Raw genomic sequence first — 15,719 nt, 5'->3', positions numbered from 1 at the left:
GTCTTGCATCCTTAAGCTCAAGCAAGCAGCAATACTCATGCATTATCAGTTGTGGACGAAAGCTCCCTGCTTTAACAATGACAGCTTTCTAAATCGCATGAGACAGGAAAATCACGTGATGAAAATTATCAGTCCTCTTTCAAAAAGGTTACATTTTAAAAGTAGACATTTACATTATTCTTTTGTTGAAAAATTAGACATTATTGAACACATATGATAAAGGTTTTTTAAATAATTAATATAGAATACCATAGTTTTTAAAAAATAAAATAATTGTATTTTTTTATTAAACTTTTATTTAATGAATATAAATTTCCAAAGTATAGCTTATGGGTTACAATGGCTTCCCCCCTCCCATAACTTCCCTCCCGCCCGCAACCCTCCCCTTTCCCGCTCCCTTTCCCCTTCCATTCATGTAAAGATTCATTTTCAATTCTCTTTGTATACAGAAGATCAGTTTAGTATAATTGTATTTTTTAACATAAAAGGAGCTTCTAAAATTTCAAGGAAAATTCAAATAAATGATAAGTTTACTTAGGTATAAAAATTTGAAATCTGTGCATAGACTTTACATAAGTTTTTTTTCATGAATTTGAAGATCCTTCATATATTTGCACCAAAATGAACTTATTTTCAAATTTCATGTCCTATAAATTTATATTTCTAGAAAGACAATTTTTGAAAATGAGCTGCATACACATCCAAAACTTCCTGATTCACAAGTAGAAACATTTAATGGTTCCTTTTTTTTCTCTCCCCATTAACTTTACCATCCATATACTATGGTAATATATATGTATTTATATATATTTACTATGGTAATATGTACATATATATTACCATAGTATATATTTTATGGTAATATATATGGTGTATATATATATATATATATATACCATAGTATATATTTTATGGTAATATATATACTATAGTATCTATTTTATGTACTATATACTCATTAAGATATATTAAAATAGAAAATACAGTAGCAGGAAACAGAAAATTATCTCCTCCTTATGCAATAGATTTTTATATCAATGAAAATATACGATAACTTTATAAACATAAGAATTTGTATTGTTTACTTTGTAGCCTTCCATTTATTTCTGTTTTGACTGATTTTTATTTTTTTGCCTTATAAAACTATAAACTGCCAGGAATCAGTGTTTGAGATAGTTTGTGTTTGTTTCTTTGGAAATTCTACTTCAGCGACAATGTCTTCTCACAAGCCAAAGCACATGAGAGTTGGTGTTTCATTACAGTGATTCAAACCCAATAATCTGTCTTTGGTTCTGTCTTGTCTTTTTTCAGCAGATGAGAGCCTGGAATAAATGGCTGAAAGGAACAACACAAAGGTGACAGAATTCATTCTTTTGGGCTTTTCCGTTGCTAGAGATATTGAAATTGTTCTCTTTCTGCTCATTTTAGCCATATACACTGTAACTTTGGTGGGGAATGTTGGGATGATTTCATTAATCCGCTTGGATTCCCGGCTTCACACACCCATGTACTTTTTCCTCAGTAACCTGGCGTTCGTAGACCTTTGCTACTCCTCATCAGTAGCCCCCAAGTTCCTGGAGATTCTCTTGACCAGACACAGGTCCATATCTTTCTACGCATGTGCAACGCAGCTGGGTTTGTTCTTGAACTTCTTGATTTCAGAGATGGTACTCCTTGCAGTAATGGCTTATGATCGCTATGTGGCCATTTGCAATCCACTTCTCTACATGGTGGTTATGTCTCCAAAGGTGTGTATGCAGCTGGTATTGGGCCCCTACTTATACAGCTTTTCTGTTGCATTGCTCCATACAATAGTTACTTTCCAATTGATATATTGTGGCCCCAATATAATCAATCACTTCTATTGTGATGATGTCCCTTTGATGGCCCTTGCCTGCTCAGATACCAACCTCAAAGAGATTCTGATATTTATCTTTGCTGGATTCAACATGATAAGTTCTTTGACCACTGTTCTTATCTCTTATGTATACATCGTGGCTGCCATCTTGAGAATACAGTCGTCAGAAGGGAGATGCAAAGCTTTCTCAACTTGTGCCTCTCATCTGACAGCTGTGACCATATTCTATGGGACTCTAATCTTCATGTACCTTCAGCCAAAATCAAACCATTCCCTCGACACAGACAAAATGGCCTCAGTTTTCTACACAATAGTCATCCCCATGCTCAACCCTATGATCTACAGCTTGAGAAATCAGGAGGTGAAGAATGCCTTGAGGAAAACCATTGAACAAGGTTACAACCTGCCTCTAAAACACCTTAAAAAAGGCATTTCCTGACTTGGAATACAACCATATGCAGACATATTGTTTTCAAAATCATTGTCTGGAGAACATTTATTTTTGTTTTACTTAATATGAATAAAATCCTTTTGTATATGAATTTGTTGTCCATATAATCTATAGTAAGACAAGCTGTTTTTTTTTTAAATAAGAATAGTTACAAATTTCTATTGCTTAGATAGATGAATCTGATGGAATTGCCCTAGAAGTCTCTATGAAACTGATAGTAATATATCTATAGTATAATATATATAGTAATATATAAGTCTTTTTTCTTATTTTGCATAATGGTAAAGAGCAAAAGAAGAAACAAGGAATGAATTTTTGTGTATTCCCATGAAATTTCATCTATTTGCCTTGTACCCTGGGTACTCTGTCTATCCAGCCACCACAATTTTCACTACTAGTAACTCCGTGAAATTACATAATGTGATTGTTAATTTTATTTGCCAACTTTAATGGGCTAAGGAATTCCAAGGTGATTGGTTAAAGTCATAGTAGTAGACTTAGTAGTAGACTAAATAAAAATCACCCTCATCATTATGGTCAGGCACTATCCAAACTGTTGAGGATCCAAATGGAAGAAAAAAAGGTGGAGGAAGGATACGGTATCTCTTGTTTCATTAGCTGAGACATCTGTTTTCTCCTACCCTTTTCCATCAGTTGGGCTTTCGGACTCTGGAACTGAATTAGCATCCCAAGCCCCAGTAAAGTTCTCAGGCCTTGAGACTGAATTCTACCATCAGCTTTCTCAGCCCTGCAGTTTTCAAACAGCTAAAGATATATTCTGCAGATCCTATCAGTTCTGTTTCTCTTAAGAAGCCTAACACACAGGATTACTATGTCTTTTGAACCTTTCACTATGAACATCTGAGAGATTCATTTCATTTGTTAGAAAAGCTGAGTTGCAGAGAGAAAGACAGACAGTGAGAGAGATCCTCCATCCATTAGTTCACTCCCCAAATCGCCGAAACTGCCTGAGCTGAGACAGAAGCCAGGAGCCAGGAGACTCTTCTGGGTCTCCCACACGGGTGCAGCAGCCCAAGCACTTGGGCCATCTTCCACTGCTTTCCTAGGCACATTAGCAGGGAGCTGGATCAGAAACAGAGCTGCCGGGAATCAAACCGGCACCCATATGGGATGTCAGCACTTGCAGGCAAAGGTTTTACCCACTACGCCACAGCACTGGCCTCTGTTAATGTGACATTAATACAAAGACAACAGATTCAATATAGTTTGTAGATAGAATTCTAAGAATATGATGATATTCCATTTGTCCTTTACTCTCTCTCTCTCTTAACCTAACTCTTCCTTCTTTTTTTATTTCTTCCTTTCCTTTCTATTCTTTTTTCTTTTAGTTTTAATTTTTGAGATAACATTTATATTCATTTAATTACAAAACAGTAAACAGCTTATGCCTCACCAATAAATACTTCAGCAAGTAAGAAAATCCCAGCTCAGCAAGAATATAAGCAAGAGCTATAAAAATAATCAAGTGGGAAGACGACCACTTCACCCATTCAAAGTAAAGGTTTTATAAACATTATAAACATTGCCAGCGTTCCATATACATGCTGCTGACTTCTGATCCAGCTCCCTGCTAATCTCCCTGGGAAAGAACTGGATGATGGCCTAAGTGCTTGTGTCCCTACACTCAGATGTGGGAAATCAAATGAAGCTTCTGGCTCCTGGCTCTGGCCTGGCACAGACCCAGCCATTGCAGCCATTTGGAACTGAGTCAGCAGATGGAAGATTTCTTTCCCTTTCTCCCTCTGTCTCTGTAATTCTGCATTTCAAATAAAATAAATAAATCTCTTTAAAATATCACAGCTCAATACCATAGTAATATAACATTTCTTACCATTAATTTGACAAAGATATAAAAACAAGTTTGACAAAATTATGTTTATACCAATACTGATATAAACAAGCATTTCTTTCTCTTTTTGTTTTTGTTTTTTGATTGTGTGTGTAGATGTGTGTGTGTCTGTGTGTGATTTTAGCTCCCTACTAGGGCCTAGTTCTTGGTTGCTAAGGAAGACAAAGAGGGTTGTCCCCTTGCTCCACTGGTTACCCTGTGTGATATGGGGTTTGTGTCACCAGTTGCTGCCCACCAGACTCCTGTGCAAACCTTTGACTGAGTGGTCAATCATAACAACCTGGGTTAGTTAAAATACACTTAGAGTTTTTAATCAGAGAAATTCAATGGGGAGAATTCTACAATTTTTCAATGTTGATATCTAATATGATCCTCACAACAGTTATGAATGATGATGGGAGAATGAGTCATTCTGTGAGTGAACAAATAAAATGAACACTGTAGGACAGTTTCTGCTCACAGTAGCTTCCTGCTGTGGAGAATCTCCCTGCTTCACAAGGGTAAACATGACAACCATCACTGTGTTAGTGGCCCTGCACAATATATTAGAGTGATCACATGACTTAAGATAAATTAATCAGGTGATTCTTGGGAGAAAGTATTCAGATAGAACAGAGAAATTAATCATTTTTAATGATTTATTTATTTTATTTGAAAGGCAGAGTGGCACACACATATACACACAGAGAGATAGAGATAGAGATAGAGATAGAGATAGAGATAGAGAGAGAGACATAGATCTTTCATCTTTTGGCTTACTCTCCAAAAGCCCACAGCAGCGATGTTAGGCCAGGCCAAGTCCAGGAATGAGGAAATACATCTAAGTATCCCACATGGGTGGCAGGGGCCCAAACACCTGAGCTATCATCCACTGCTTTCCGCCACATTAGCAGGAAACTGATCAGAAGTGTGGAGTACCTGGACTAGAGCTAACACTCCAATATGATATGTAGGCATCCCCAGCAATGCCTTACCTGTTGCACCACACACTGGCCTTGAGAAATGAATCTTGAAAGCTGTAACACCCCTCCCCAAAAGGAATGCACTCAAAAAGGAAATCATATAACTCTTGGTGTTTGTTTTGCAATTTCATGAACCTCATATTGACTAGTTCAGAATGCTAATAAGTCAGAGCTTATACACATAAATAAGAGAGTGAGAAAAAACATGATGAAAGGATGATTTTCCTAACCTCAGGCAAGAAGGACTGAACCTGAAATTATCAACGTTAATTGGATATAAAGTTATTGAATTTTTTAAAAGGTATCTTATTTCCCTACAACTGGTAGCTTTTTAGATTCAGTTGAAGAGTTATGACATCAATAACCAAAAATAAAAAAAGACTTTAAATAAAATATGAGAGCTCCCAGAGCAGAAAGGATAATGGCCCACTTCTCCAAGGTATAGGTAGGGAGACTAATAAAGGTGCATCGAAACTACTGTTGCAACATTACAACCGAACAGCAAAGTGAGAGACTGGTTTTCCCAAACTGTCATGACAAAATGCCACAATCTGAATGGCTTAAAACCGCACACAAAAAATCTATTTACTCACATGTCTTGACCCCCCCAGAACTGTAATTCAGATATTGGCAAAGTCATCCTCCTTGTGAAGATACTGAGAGGAGATCTCCTTTCTTCCTTTAGCTTTTGATGACTCTAAGCATTCCTCGGCTTGTGGCAGCATCATTTCCACTTCTGACTCCATCGTCAGGTGCCCATTTTTCCTCTATGCCTGTGTCCAAATATCTGTCTTCTTATAAGGACATCACTCACATTGACTTAAAAACCATAAATGCGACCTCATGCTAACTAATTTCATGTTTACTTACCCTATTCAAAGTCATCATAAGATACTGTGGGGAAGGACCTCAACATATTTTTTGGGGCACACACTGCAGGCCACAATAAGTAATACTCATAAAAGATGTAGGTTGGTTGAAATTTCTGATGGATGCCCTTCTAGTCTATACTTACATAGTGTGGAGAAAACAGGTGAGAATTTCTGAGATCAAGAAAGAAATAAGTATTTGAACAGCACAGTGGAGATAAATAATCTAGAAGTTGGACGAAGGAAATTAATAATCAACTAATGTGACTATTGGCTATCAAGGCATGTCCAAAGACTCAACAAGTGGAGAGATCAAAGGAGTACAAACTTATATCTATTTTATCCAGGAAGGTAATAACAAGTAGATATGAGGAACCAGATATAAAATATCTGGATGCTGTTAAATGTACAGCAGAGGCCAGCGCCGCAGCTCACTAGGCTAATCCTCCACCTACGGTGCCGTCACTCCAAGTTCTAGTCCCAACTGGGGCGCTGGTTCTGTCCCAGTTGCTCCTCTTCCAGTCCAGCTCTCTGCTGTGGCCTGGGAAGGCAGTGGAGGATGGCCCAAGTCCTTGGCCCCTGCACCTTCGTGGGAGACCAGGAGGAAGCAGCTGGCTCCTGGATTTGGAGCGGCGCAGCGTGCCGGCTGTAGCGGCCATTTAGGGGATGAACCAGTGGAAGGAAGACCTTTCTCTCTGTCTCTCTCTCTCACTGTCTAACTCTACCTGTCAAAAAAAAATGTACAGCATAAAAATTGGCTAGAGGAGTCAGCACTATGTTGTAGCAGGTAAAGCCACCTGCAGTGCCAGCATCCCTATAGGGGCTGGTTTGAATCCGGGCTGCTCCATTTCTGATCCAACTCTCTGCTGTGGCCTGGGAAAGCAGTGGAAAATGGCCAAGTCCATGGGTCCCTACATCCACATGGGAGACCCAGAAGAAGCTCCTGATTCCTGGCTTCAGATCAACCAAGCTACAGCTGTTGCAGCCACTTGAGGAGTTAACCAGCATATTGATGACCTCTCTCTCTCTCTCTCTCTCCCTCTTTTTGCTCTGCCTATCTCTAGCTCTGCCTTTCAAATAAATAAATCTTTGAAAAAAAAGTTAACTAGAGAACTGGCTAAATGCTCTAACTAATGAACCAGTAAAACACAACACAGTTCTCTATTACTTTCTCATGCAATAGTATGAGTTAGGCAATGGTGTTTGCAAACTAAATTCTCAACATGCAATTTCCATGACTTACTCCAGGGCAACCATTTCAGTGTCAACATTTTGGAATTTTAAGAAAGAATATAAAATTCAAGTCTAGTAGTAGCTTTGGCATAGAGGAGACGACCACTAAGTTTTACACATAACTTCATTGCTGCCATGTCATTGTTGAAACCTAATAACAGGCCGCGGCTCACTAGGCTAATCCTCCACCTTGCGGTGCCGGCACACTGAGTCTTGAACAGCACCCATATGGGATGCCGGCACTGCAGGCAGCAGCTTTACCTGATACTCCACAGCACTGACGCCTCATCTGCTGGTTTACTCTAACTCTCCAAATGACTTCAATGGCTGGGTTTCAGTCATGGCAAAACCAGGAGCCTGGAACTCTATTCAGGTCTTCAAAATGTGTGTGAGGGATCCAGGTACTTGAGCCATCCTCTGCTGCTTTCTCAGGCATGTTAACAGGCAGCTGGATCAGAAGTAAAGTATGTATGTGAACTGCTGGTCTGACTTGGATGCTGGTGCTGAAAGCTGCAGGTTAACCTGATATGGCACCATGCTGTCCCCAAAAGCAATTTCTTTTGGCAATCAGTACACATTCATCATTTTCATGAAACACATGGCATACTACCAAATTATTTGTTTTAGTAGTAAACTCCAAAAAATGGTTGGCAAATAATACAATTCAAAATATGATTGGGAAGCATTTTAATCTCTGTAGTCTGTTGGTAGGTGAACTTGGATCATCTTTATTCATTATTTTTTAGCACATTTAACTCTTTAGAGAACTAATTTAGTAGTTTAATGTTAAGTGAAGAACGATGATGTTAAGATGTGATTAAATCACGTTCATGGGAGCTGGCATCCCATATGGGTGCTGGTTCGAGTCCCAGTTACTCTACTTCCGATCCAGCTCTCTACTTGGCCTGGAAAAGCAATGGAGGATGACCCAAGTCCTTGGGCCCCTGCACCAGTGCTGTGAGCCTGGAGGAGGATGAAGGGTTCAAGTGAGGGTGGGAGAGAGGATAGGTTGGAAAACATCACTATGTTACTAAATCTGTATATATGAAACACATGAAACTTGTGAAACTTAAATAAAATTTTAAAAATAATTTTGAAATACCTATAAAATATTAGGGACTTTAATATACGCTATTAAGCTATCAAACACTAGAACTGATTCCTGCTATATGTTGTATTTTGGTACATATTTCCAAACCTCTTTTTGAGCCTCCTCCTTTTTACCATTTCCAGGAACACATTGCTACTCTTCTACTATCTACATCTGTGATATTAACATTTATAACTTCCTCGTGAGTATGAACATTTTTCTTTTGTGTCTCACTTATTTCACTTATTTCATTTATATAGTGTCCTCTAGTTCCATCCACTACAGTTGTTTTTTTATTAGCTTCTAGAATAAGAAAACTTTCCTTGGGGTTGTGCCACACTAAAACTGTTGATGGCTCTACTCAGCCAGCGTGTATCAACCCCATGCTCTCTACAGCAATTTATGCCATTTGGCTTGTCAAGTGACAGAAGTGTCAAGTATTTTTCCCTGTAACTAAAATTATGCAAATCACATAGAAAAATGTATTTACTTCAGCTCTATCATTCTTTTAAAAAGTAGTAAGGACAGGCCGGCACCGCGGCTCAATAGGCTAATCCTCTGCCTTAGGGCGCCGACACACCAGGTTCTACTCCCAGTCGGGGCACCGGATTTGTCCCAGTTGCCCTTCTTACACTAGGGAAGCCAATTCTGATGACGAATGAGACTCCTCTTCCATTGGGAAAAAAAAAATCATCAGGAGCAAGCTTTTGGCACAGTGGTTTATTCTAGAAAAACCAATGTGCCATATGGAAGAACCAGGGTTGAGTCCTGGCTTCACTCCCAATTCCAGTTTCTTGTTAATGCACATCCTTGGAGGCATCAGACGATGGCTATAATAACTGGGTCCCTGCCACTGACGTGGGAGACTAGGATTGAGTTTTGGGTTCCTGGCTTTGGCTTTGCCCAGCCTCAGCTGTTGTGGGCATTTTGGGAGTGAACAAGCAGATGGAAACTAGATCTCTATCTTCTCTTTCTCTATGCCTTTCAGATAAATAAAAGCACAAAGCTAATCAGAACTCAAGGGTTTGGTGGTCTCAGATTCCTCAGGGTCTTCCTGCACATCTGTATCTGAATACTCAATAACCCATCTTGTCATTCTGTAATTATTGGTACAGAAGATAAGGGTCTCCTTTAGGGCACATTTAGAAGCTCCAAGGCTTGAGCTGGGAACAAAATCCCTAAGTTCATCCTTTTTTTCTCCACTTTGTCTGGTGACATTAGGAACAACCCATCAACATCATTATATTTCCTAGTTTTTTAAAACCATTCTGTAGAATTATATGCAGATACTTAGATCATCGTGTGTTATAAGTGGCTGATGAGGAGAATCCAATACAGATGGTTTGTGCATCTCTATAACAGTACATGCCAAGGACTACCAATGTTTATTCAATACTGGAAACAGAGTCATTATCACTCTTAAATATAATCACTTTAGACAGCCAATTCTAGAAATGTCAGAACCAATTCAGAAAAAAATACTGTTAAAATTATGTTCCTCTGCATAAAATATGTTCCTCTTCTGTATATAAAGAGAATTGAAAATGAATCTTGATGTGAATGGATGGGGAGAGGGAACGGGAGAGGGGAGGGTTTTCTGGTGAGAGGGAAGTTATGGGAGGGGGGAAGCCATTGTAATCCATAAGCTGTACTTTGGAAATTTATATTCATTAAATAAAAGTTTTAAAAAAATATGTTCCTCTGCAACTATTCTCAACAACAAAATCTGTATTAGTCAAAGTTCTCCAGAGAAATACAGTCAAGGAGATACAGATATATATTTTATGGGAATTACCTTATGCAACTACAAAAAACAAGAATTACCCAGGATCCTTCATCTGCTTTCTGGAAATCAGGAAATCAAGAGTATAATTTAGCCTCAGTTGTAGGAAACATCGCTTCTGCCCAAGCACTCTCAGTGAGGACACATGCTCCTGGACACAGGGTGCGGCTGCAGGAACTGATTAAGGATAGTAAATGACCTATTATAAAGGAGAGCATTGAGTTCTCACAGGAAAGCTGGATCCCACAAGGACATGAAGCTGCTTTCCCAGACCTACTTGTCTAGTAAACCAAGTCACAAGGTGTCCTACCAATGTCTTGAAAATCATGTCCTGAAGATTATCTAGCAATGTGACAAGTAATCCAAGAGTTATATGAGCATGCACATGCACTGTACAAATGGTTGATGTAAACCTTGTCCATAAAAGAAGCACACTGGGGCGGCATTGATCATTCGGGCAGCATTCTTCAGTAGAAGAGTTCCCGTGTCCTATCCCTCCTTCCACTTGCTACACCCCAACACTTAGTCTGAATGCCTGAGACTCAAGAGCACTGATGTCTAAGGGCGAAGAAAATTGATGCCCCAGCTTGAACAAGGAGAAAAACAATTCCCCATTTCCTTTGCCTTTACATTGTGTGCATTCCTTCAATGGGTCAGATGATGCTGGCCCACAGTGGAGAGGACCATCTTCTTTACTAACTCTACTAATTCCATTGGCAATCATTTGCAGAAGCACTTTCTTAGATACACCCTGAAATAAGGCTTTACCTGGGTAGCCCATCACCCTTTGAAGTCCATACATAAAATAACCACTATTGTCATGTTTTTAAAGATTATATTATTTCCATTATATTTATTTAGAGATTCAAAAGAGAATCACAAACAGGTAAGAAAGATGTTATTTTAATTTTGCTACTGATTATATTAATAAAATGCAATTTCCTAGTCATATTTACAGGATAGGATGTAAAAATAGACACGTTATCTGTCTTACAAAATATATAAAGAGCCCTAATTTGTTGGCAAAATGTACCTTTTTGACTTCACTTACTCCTAAGCACATTCTGGGAGTCCAATCAGGTGGATAGAAAACCTGATTAAGATGGCCAGAGGTGATGATCTTCTACTTTGTTGTTTCTGGAGAATAACAACTGTGATATTAAATAGAACTACAAATGCAGGCAACTGCAGTTTAATAAGTGTGGAGCACTTTAGATACAATATTGTATGGATATGGAAGGCAGAAGACCATGTAGATTAGATTGCCACAGATGGCAGCAGGAACAAAACATCAAATTAACAGGATTTTACAATGTTCTACTGCACACATAAATTGGCCTTTTCAAGTCAGAAGTTAAGCACATTCTGTGGGATTCCCAGATTGGTTAGGAGACAAAATAAAAGGATGATCTGCAGAGGCAAACCCAAGTTCTGCAAAGGAAAGGGGATGGATATTACTAGAAGCAAGACAAAGAATACAGGCAAAGAGACAAGACAAAGAATACAAAGAAAAAGTTAGTAGTGCTAACTCTGGGAAGCAAGAATGGAAGATCTTGGTGGAGGAAACAAAAAGTAAATATTTTACACTTTTATTTCATATCCTTCTATGCAGACTGAATGTCTTACTACAAAAACATATCCTTAATAATGCAAACATAATTTGAAGATACTTCACAAATTTGTGGGAAAATGAAGTTTATTTTGATTAAAATATGAAATCCATTCATAATTCTATAACATTTTCTACAATCTTTTTGAAGTGTCATCATATGTAAAGTTAGAAATATAAAATTATATAAAAATAATTTCCCACATCTATAGATGCACATTCCCATCCATCACACAGACATTGGCACCAAATGCCACAAAACTACAAATCTTCTGTACCTGTGTCTTTTATGTTGTGTCATTAGATCATTTTTCATCACAGATTTTAAAACAACTTTACTGCAAATGTTATTGAAGTTGGTTAAAATTCTCATAAATAGATGTCTATTCAATTCATAAAGAAAGGTACCCGATATTACTTGGAGAGCACGTTTCTTCTGATTAGTTTCCGAAAAGCTTGTTTCACATCATTGTTCCTCAGGCTATAGATGATGGGGTTCAACATAGGGCTCACAAACGTATAGAAGACAGCAATGATTTTGGACTGTTCCACTGACTTGTCCGTGGGACGTCTAACATACATGCAGAACAGGGTCCCATAAAACACAGTCACTGCCACCAGGTGAGATCCACAGGTGGAGAATGCTTTGTGCCTGCCTTCGGCAGAACGCATCCTCAGGATGGCAACGAGAATGAACGTGTAGGAGATGAGGATTATGAGGAGAGAGTTGGAGAGGTTAAATCCTGCTACCACAAACATGGACGTTTCCTTAATGAAAGTGTCAGAGCAGGAGAGTCGGATGAGGGGCGGGTCAGCGCAATAGAAGTGGTTAATGACATTGGAGCCACAGAAGGTCAGCTGGTATGTCCACATGGTTTCCATCAGGCCACTAAGGAACCCATAGACATAAGGGCCAGCAATCAGGCGAATACAGACACCTGTGGACATCTTGCTGCTGTAAAGCAAAGTGTTACAGATGGCCATGCACCTATCATAGGCCATTACAGCTAGCATATAATATTCAGTGATCACCATGGCAATGAAAAAATAACACTGGACTAAACAAGCAGCAAAGGAAATGGTTTTCTTTTCGGACAAGAAGTTCACCAGCATTTTGGGACTTACATTAGTGGAATAGCACAAATCCAAGCAGGACAAACTGGCAAGAAAGAAATACATGGGTGTGTGGAGACGTGAATCTATCCTAATCAACACAATCATCCCAAGGTTCCCTCCCACGGTAATCAAGTAGATCACCAGGAACAGCACGAAGAGGATGGGCTGTAGCTCTGGACGATCCGTTAATCCCAGGAGAATAAATTCAGTCACCAAGGTGGAATTTCTTCTGACCATTTTCTTGGGTGCCAGCATTGCTCACTTAGAGGAATTAAAATAAATTTAAAAGGTCAATGAAAAGTACATCATTTCCTTTCTCTCTCTCTTATTCTCCTTATCTCTTTTTCTTTGTCACATTATCCTCACATAGTCTGAGATAGTCTGAGAATGTAGGGATTGGTAGACTTAAAAAAAACCAAAGCCTCAATTGACTAGGTACTTAACATGCAGATGATTCCTGAAGATAATACGCCACCTTGCTTTTGAATAGAAGAATTATGACCCAAAGTTTGTCTAGAAATGGGTGGAACCACCACAATTTGCCATTAAATCTTGGACTTCTCCTAAAATCTGTATCCAGGACTGGTCCTAGATAAAATGGCAATAGGCATTGGGAAAACGCTGTTCAGTCACTAGCAGTGTGCATATTCAAAAGCTTCACCTTTAGAATTTCATGACTTGTGTGCAGCATCAGGAAGCTTCGAATTAGAGGGGTCTGAAGAAAATGTGGGGTCTGGTTTCAGGATATATTCATGAAAGACAGAGCATGTCATCTCTGCATGAATAGACCAAAGATAAGGTTCATAAATTTAGAATATCAAAAGCCTACATGGACTGATGAAAGACTTTTCATTCATAATTTACATGGATAAAGCTAGTGAGACCTGGGTAGAGGAAGAGAATCATCAAACTGGATCATATTTTTAAATGTTTATTTTTTCCAGGAAACATATAAGAGGTTCACAGCATATAACAAAAATTGGCCAGACATACTGCTGATGGGACACAAATTCTACTCTCACTAACTCTTAGCATTCAAGTACCATGTGTAAATAATTCAACCTTCTTCTTTATGATATTTGTGAGGTTCAAAATTATAAAACAAAAATATTCATCAAGAGCGATTGGGTTGTTCTAAGACCAGAGCCCAGACATTGTTAATTTTCACAGATTATACTTTCAGATAGTGTGAATCATAATGGAAGAATAAAGAGAGGGATTACCATGTTGGAATTCCAGAGTTTTAAGATCTCAAGAGTTTCCAATTTAAAAATCTGAATTTACGGAGCCAGCACTGTGGCACAGCGGGTTAAAGCCCTGGCCTGAAGTGCCAGCATCCCATAAGGACACCAGTTCTAGTCCTGGCTGCTCCTCTTCCAATCCAGCTCTTCTGGGATAGCAGTGGAAGATGCCCAAGTTCTTGGGCCCTGCACCCACGTGGGAGACCCAGAGGAAGCTCCTGGCTCCTGGCTTTGGATTGGCCCAGCTCCAGCTGTTGTGGCCATCTGGGGAGTGAACCATCAGATGGAAGACCTCTCTCTCTGTCTCTACCTCTCTCTGTAACTCTGTATTTCAAATAAATAAAACAAATCCTTAAAAAAATCTAAATTTATTATTTTAATATAAAATATAGCAAAGATAGTGTTAGTAACTAATTCGACTTCTAAAATTTATATATTTCATTTATTTAAAGGGGAGAGGAAGAGAGAGGGGCTCATCCCCTCTTTCAGTCTCCAAAGCCCTCAAGAGCTAGGGCTGAGCCAGGAACTGGTCTTCTGCGTAGTTGACAGAGACCCTACCTGAGCCACCAGCAGCTGCCTCCCAGCAGGTGCGTTAGCAGGAAGCTGGAATTAGAAGCAGAACCAGGACTCCATCCCTGACTCTCCTTACTGGCTGCAAACATCCCAAGATATTTTAACAGCTTTGAAAAATGCCTTCCTTAATTTGACTTTAAAATAAATATTTTAAAATAAGCACAGAAGCTGGGGTTGTGATATAGCTGGTAAAGCCGCCACTGCAATGCCGTCATCACATACAGGTGCAGGTTCTCGTCCCAGCTGCTCCACTTCCTGTCCAGCTCCCTGCTAATGCACCTGGAGGGAGAGTGGAACATGGCCCAAGTGCTTGGGCCCCTGCACCCACCCACACAGCAGACCCAGAAGAAGTTGCTCATTCCCAGCTTCAAACTGGCCAAGCCCTGGCTGTTGTAGCCATTTGGGGAGTTAACCAGCAGATGGAAGATATCTCTCTCTCCCTTTCTCTCTCTCTCTCTCTCTCTCTCTCTCTCTAACTGTGACTTTCAAATAATAAATAAAAATTAAATAAATAAAAACTAAAAAATCTTTTTTAAAGGCAGCACAAAATCTCATAGACTTGATTTGTTGAGATCCCAATGAGAATTCCATGCAATGCCAATATCACCAACTATATACTTACAGAATCAACTGTTCCTGTAAATTCAATCAAGTCTCCTTGCAATTTAGCTACTTTGACTCTATGATGTTTCCAGGATATTTTATGATTTAATCATTGCAGTAGGATATCCTTCTACACAAACAATGTTGAATGCTTCCCACAAGCAACCCGCTTTGCTGGGAAAACAAAGACCACTGATAATATTGTTTGTCTTTAAAGACTGGTTCATGTTTTCATGTTAAAGGAGATAAAAATTAAGATTAATTGTCCAATAACAAATATTTTAACAAAATAAGTAATTGTTTTCAAGAATCAGAATAGACATCTAAGAACAAGACATTTACCTGGAACTTGAAGAATAGCTAGAAATTTTCTAAAAGAACAAGAGTGGAGCATGCGCTAAGGTATTTTTCTCGAGAGGCTCTCAAGAGAAATCAAACTCCACAAAGAAGCACAGATTAGT

General features: G+C 38.9%; 2 protein-coding genes across 2 annotated transcripts; one reads left to right on the top strand and one right to left on the bottom strand.

Annotated features, from left to right (window-relative positions):
• The first annotated feature begins 1,331 nt into the window (after positions 1 to 1,331).
• Positions 1,332 to 2,297, top strand: LOC133764248 (olfactory receptor 8U3-like). Its single transcript, XM_062197921.1, has one exon. It carries the CDS (start codon positions 1,332 to 1,334, stop codon positions 2,295 to 2,297), a length of 966 nt encoding a protein of 321 aa, XP_062053905.1.
• Positions 2,298 to 12,139: 9,842 nt separating this feature from the next.
• Positions 12,140 to 13,096, bottom strand: LOC133764247 (olfactory receptor 5M5). Its single transcript, XM_062197920.1, has one exon. It carries the CDS (start codon positions 13,094 to 13,096, stop codon positions 12,140 to 12,142), a length of 957 nt encoding a protein of 318 aa, XP_062053904.1.
• Between the last annotated feature and the right edge of the window lie 2,623 nt (positions 13,097 to 15,719).

This window comes from Lepus europaeus, chromosome 7 (assembly GCF_033115175.1).
Source record: "Lepus europaeus isolate LE1 chromosome 7, mLepTim1.pri, whole genome shotgun sequence".
Lineage (NCBI taxonomy): Eukaryota > Metazoa > Chordata > Mammalia > Lagomorpha > Leporidae > Lepus > Lepus europaeus.
This window is presented reverse-complemented; position numbering and strand designations above follow the sequence as displayed.